Raw genomic sequence first — 4674 nt, 5'->3', positions numbered from 1 at the left:
CCGTCGGGTTTGGAGAGACCTCGGACGAGTGTGCTTCATGTACAAGCCGGAGACTCTGGGATGCTGCGTTTTCTCGGGCGGTGAAATCTCAAATGCCCTTACTGATCTCAGGAACCCTCTTACGTCATGTCCTTGTCCCATTGGCTGTGAGGGTTCTATGGTATCTTGTTGATGTCAGCGTTTCCTGTTAAATCAGCAGAATGTTTAATCCCGTTCCAAAAGTCCATGTGATTCACTGCTTCTGGTTAATTGCCACGGCTGTTCCTGGAAGCTGTTTTCTGTGCCAGGGTGTCTGGCATTCTCTCCACAAGGAAGTGACGTGTATACTCTGCTAAACCCCAGCTGATGTTTCCACCACTCAGCTTCCCCTTGGCCAGATCCTGAAAGGCTCCCCGCCTCCCCAGAACCACCCCAGCTAGAGGGGAAGTGTGACAGAGGGAGCTGGAGGCAGTGTGGGAGCTGCTGTGGTCCTAGTACCTTCCTTTAGCAAAGTTTAGAAAACCATCTGACCATACAGCCAAGGCCCCGCGGGGATCCATGCCGTTGTGTGGACCTGCTGTGTCTGTCTTTGGCCAGCGCCACAGTGACTCTGCTCCCCGGGCTCGACCGTCCGGATCTAACATAGCAGAAGCCCCTGCTTGGGCTCAAGGTGTGGGCGGGACATGCTCCCTTCGGAGGCCTCCTGCTGGCCTTCTCTATCTTCTGGAGCTGTGTTCTTCGCATTCCTGGGCTTATGACCCCTTCCTCCATCATCAAAGCATAGCATCTTTACTCTAAAATGTATTTCTTTTTAAAAGATTTCTTTTTAAAAGATTTTATTTAGGGGCACCTGGGTGGCTCTGTCAGTGAAGCGTCTGCCTTTGGCTCAGGTAGTGATCCCAGGGTCCTGGGACTGAGTCCCACATCGGGCTCCCTGCTCAGCGGGGAGTCTGCTTCTCCTTCTCCCTCTGCCCCTCCCCCTGCTTATGCTCTCTCTCTGTCGAATGAATAGATAAAATCTTTAAAAAACTGAATAAAGATTTTATTTATTTGAGAGAGTGAGCACAAGCAGGAGGAGGGGCAGAGGGAGAAGGAGAAGCAGACTCCCCGCTGAGCAGGGAGCCCCACTCGACTCGGGACTCGATCCCAGGACACCAAGATCATGACCTGAAAGCAGACGCTTCACCGACGGAGCCACCTGGGCGCCCCCACCCCCAGGATTTGTTTCAATCAGACATGGTAAGGTAACGGAAATGGAAACACCCACCTTTGGAAGGATAATTCATTTCTTAAGTTTCCCAAGAGAAGGGGGTACCCCCCACCGTGCGGGACCACAGGGGAAAGCACCAGTCAGAGTCAGAAAGCAGAAGCAGGAGCGAAGGGAATGTGGCCCAGAGCCTTTATTGGGGTTTTCCCAGGAAGGAATGGGGCAGCAGCAGGCACAGGGGGTAAGTTTAGAATCAGGTACTTTGAATAATTTCCGCAGGCCTCGGCTATAGTGGCGGTCCCTAGTTGTCCAGTATATGGCCGTGGGGTGATGTGGGGCAAGGGGGTGTTGGCTTGGCGTGTCGGAGAGGTGAAGGGTGGGTTGGGCGTGTGGGCTCTCTCCAGGAACCGTGTAGCCCCAGGAGGGGCACTGTCTCCAGGACCAAGGCTCCAAATGCTGCAGCATCGAGAATGAGGGAGATGAGCAAGTACCGGCCGTGGAGGAAAACTGTTACCTGCCCAGAGATGCGAGCCAGGTTTTGTTTAAGGGGGGAAACAAGCTTCTGCCCTAAGAGAAGACACGGGGAAGGGATGCTGCTGGGACTGGAGCCGTCCCAGGGGGGCTCCTGCAGGCCCTTCCCTCCCAGTTTCCTCCTGTCAGCAGAGGCAGGAGTAAAAAGCCTAAAACCAGAAAGAAGAAGAAGAGGGGAGAAGATACAGGCCTGATTTTGCCTGTTCTTTCGCCTGGAAAAATTAGGAGCATCACCACAACCCGATGATGTGGCCCCCCCATTAGGGGCCCCACACCTAGTACCCAATATCATTAAAATTGTATCCAGCCGACTAGTCAGTATTTTGCTCTTACTGGGGGCTGAAATGTCCAGCTCTGCGCTATTCCAGCAGCTCATCCGCCGTAGCTACTTCCACACCTGCAGGGACACGGCACACCGCTTCAGGCTGCCCACGGGTGTGCCACCGTCCCCCAGCGCACCTTCCGCCAGACGAGATCCTGGCCCAGCCTCCTCTCTCCAAGATGGCGCCCTCCTCCAAGGGGATTCCTGGGACACACTCGTTAGGACACGGGGCTCCAACCGCTTTTAGTCCTGTTGGGTCCCGCTGGCAACACGTTCTTCCCCAGGCCCCTGGCTGCCTGGGAGCCCCTCGGGACTTGGGGCCTCGGGGGCAGGCAGGCCGTGTGAACGGCACCTCCAGCCACCATGTGTGACCAAGCCCAGTGGAGCGATGCTGCCAGGACGTCCCCGAGCGCGGACAGGACCCACGGCCGGCACTTTAGCCCAACTTCACGCAGGTGGTCTGAGTGGGGGATGCTCTGGGCAACAACGGCCCGTCTTCACACGGACGATGCACTGTCAGGCCATTGCCTAAAAACCGTGCCCTTCAGAGGCAAGAATGCTGGGGATCTCTTGCCTCACAGATGCCAAAAATATAACTTAACATTGCGCACGTCTCCAGATATACTAAGGCCACAATATGAGTCCTGACTAAGACACGCTTACCCTTTGGAGGTACAAACGTTACTCACACAGGAACCAAGACACATGTCTTGAAACTTCCACGTCCCTGAGACGCTCCGCAGAACCAGTTTCACTGAGGGACACAATGGTCTTCTTAAACAATTCCTCTTCACATCCCAGTCCAGTCAAGGGACCCCTAGTTGAGTATCTTGCCCCAGGCCTTCAGCCCCCTTAATTAAGGGCCCTTTGCCCAACTCTCACCTCACAGCAACCTGAAAAGCTTTCCCACGGTCCTTCCCTGTACTGAAGGGGAGATGCGTTCAGCCTCTGTGTAATGGAGACGCGTCATGAGGCTCTTTGCTGATCCCTCCCCACCCCTCGTGTCCCTGTGTGGCCGGGGACGCAGTGCCCGGCTTCCTGTTTCTTGGGACCCTTCACAGCAATCATTTCTGTGTGTGTCTTACCATCCCTGCACACCTGGTTACAGCAAATACTGAGTGCGCGTCGTAGAGCAATCTCTGAATCTCTCTCTCCTCTAAGGTCTTTACATGGCCGCCCCCGTGTCAAGTCTCCCTCTGCCTCCCCCACAGGGACGCTGTGCTGACACTGAGGGCCCACTGGGATCATCCGGGATTATCTCTCCATCTCAGGATCTTTCCCTTAATCACACCTGCAAGTCCCTCCAGCACGCAGGGTCACACTCAGAGGTCCCCGGATTAGGGCCACGGACGCCGCTGTGGGATGGCCGGTCACGGTGCATTTACGTCGCTCTCAACTTCTGTGTTACTGCCATGCATGTCAATTCTCTGGTGTACCGCAGCCCCAGAAGACGTCACCTTATGGTTTTACAAACCACTCCTCATTAGGTTCATATATGGCATACTCTTCCTGTACCCCCGGGCTGTGCTGGATCATTCTGCTTGGGGGGCACCAGGTACCGTCTCCTTAGGTAAGCGCCAATGGTGACCAATGCCCCCAGAGCCCATTCTCCACGAGGTCTTTGCCTGACCTCCTCTTTTGAAGTACACTTCTTGCTGGATTCAGATTTCTAGCTTACCAGTTGTGTATTCCCAGGACTTTGACGTTTTCATTTCATTGTGTATTGGTTTCAGCTGCTTCTGTGGAAAAGTCAGTGAGCTTGGAAGACACCTCGTTGGTCTTTGGTTTCAGCCCTTCACAACGATGTGCGTGGGGCAGCTTCTTTGCGCCTTTCCTCTTGGGCTTCCCCGCACTTCTTGATTCTGTGGCGGGTATCTTCCAACACTTCTAGAAAATCCCCAGCTCTCATCTCTGCAAGTACTGTTCCTGTCACCAACCTGAGGGACTGGTCCATAGGCGGCCTCCAGGGATGGGGTTCTGCTGTTTCGCGCAGGAGGGTGCCGGCACCCAGACTCTTCGCAGTGTGCTGAAACGTCGGATTGCAGAAGACACAGTGCCGAAGGACGTGCGGGGCTTGTGTGCACAAGGCTAGTTCCCCCCACACGCATGCCAGGCCACCCTGCTGTCTGTCCAAGCCAGCTTGTGCCCTGACCACACCTGCTCCTTGTCACTTGGCTGTGCCAAGTCCACACCCCAGGGGCTCACCTTTGACTCTGCTCCTTCCCTCCCGCCCCCTGCATCCAGTCCACCCGCGGTCCTAGAGCTCATGTACCAAACGTGTCCCACATCCGACCACCTGTGCCCACTGTCCAGCCATGGCAGGTTGGAGCCATCACGTAGGCGCCCGACCCGTGCATTAGGCTGCTCCCCAGCCTCCGGGGCGATCCTCCGAAGCATGAACCAGACAACGGCTCACACTCAGGCCCCGGGACGGCAGAGCGCTCTTGCAGGAGCCGGGGAGCAGGGCCCGCGGGTACTGCCTTCGGCCTGGGAGGACCGAGCCACGCAGGGGCAGCGTTCCAGGACTACCCAGGCTGGAGCCCGGCGGGTACCCCCCTTAGCCCCCGCCCACTCGCCGGCCCCGCCCCGCCGCGCCCGGGTTCCGAGAACCCATCCAGACCCGGCCCACCTCCCG

The 4674-nt window shown here is 56.5% G+C and overlaps 1 protein-coding gene across 1 annotated transcript in view; it reads right to left on the bottom strand.

The window, feature by feature from the left end:
* Nucleotides 1–204: 204 nt before the first annotated feature.
* SLC26A1 (solute carrier family 26 member 1) overlaps nt 205–4674 on the bottom strand; it is a 9986-nt gene continuing 5516 nt past the window's right edge. Inside the window, exons 2-4 of the mRNA XM_040625386.1 lie at nt 3654–3658; nt 408–415; nt 205–278 (exon numbers count right to left, since the gene is read on the bottom strand). Of these exons, the coding sequence (XP_040481320.1) occupies nt 205–278; nt 408–415; nt 3654–3658 (87 nt within the window). The remainder of the gene's footprint in view (nt 279–407; nt 416–3653; nt 3659–4674) is intronic.

This window comes from Ursus maritimus, unplaced genomic scaffold, assembly GCF_017311325.1.
Source record: "Ursus maritimus isolate PB19 unplaced genomic scaffold, ASM1731132v1 scaffold_8, whole genome shotgun sequence".
In the NCBI taxonomy this organism is placed as follows: domain Eukaryota; kingdom Metazoa; phylum Chordata; class Mammalia; order Carnivora; family Ursidae; genus Ursus; species Ursus maritimus.
Note: the sequence above shows the minus strand (reverse complement) of the source record. Positions and strands in the feature narration are given on the sequence as shown.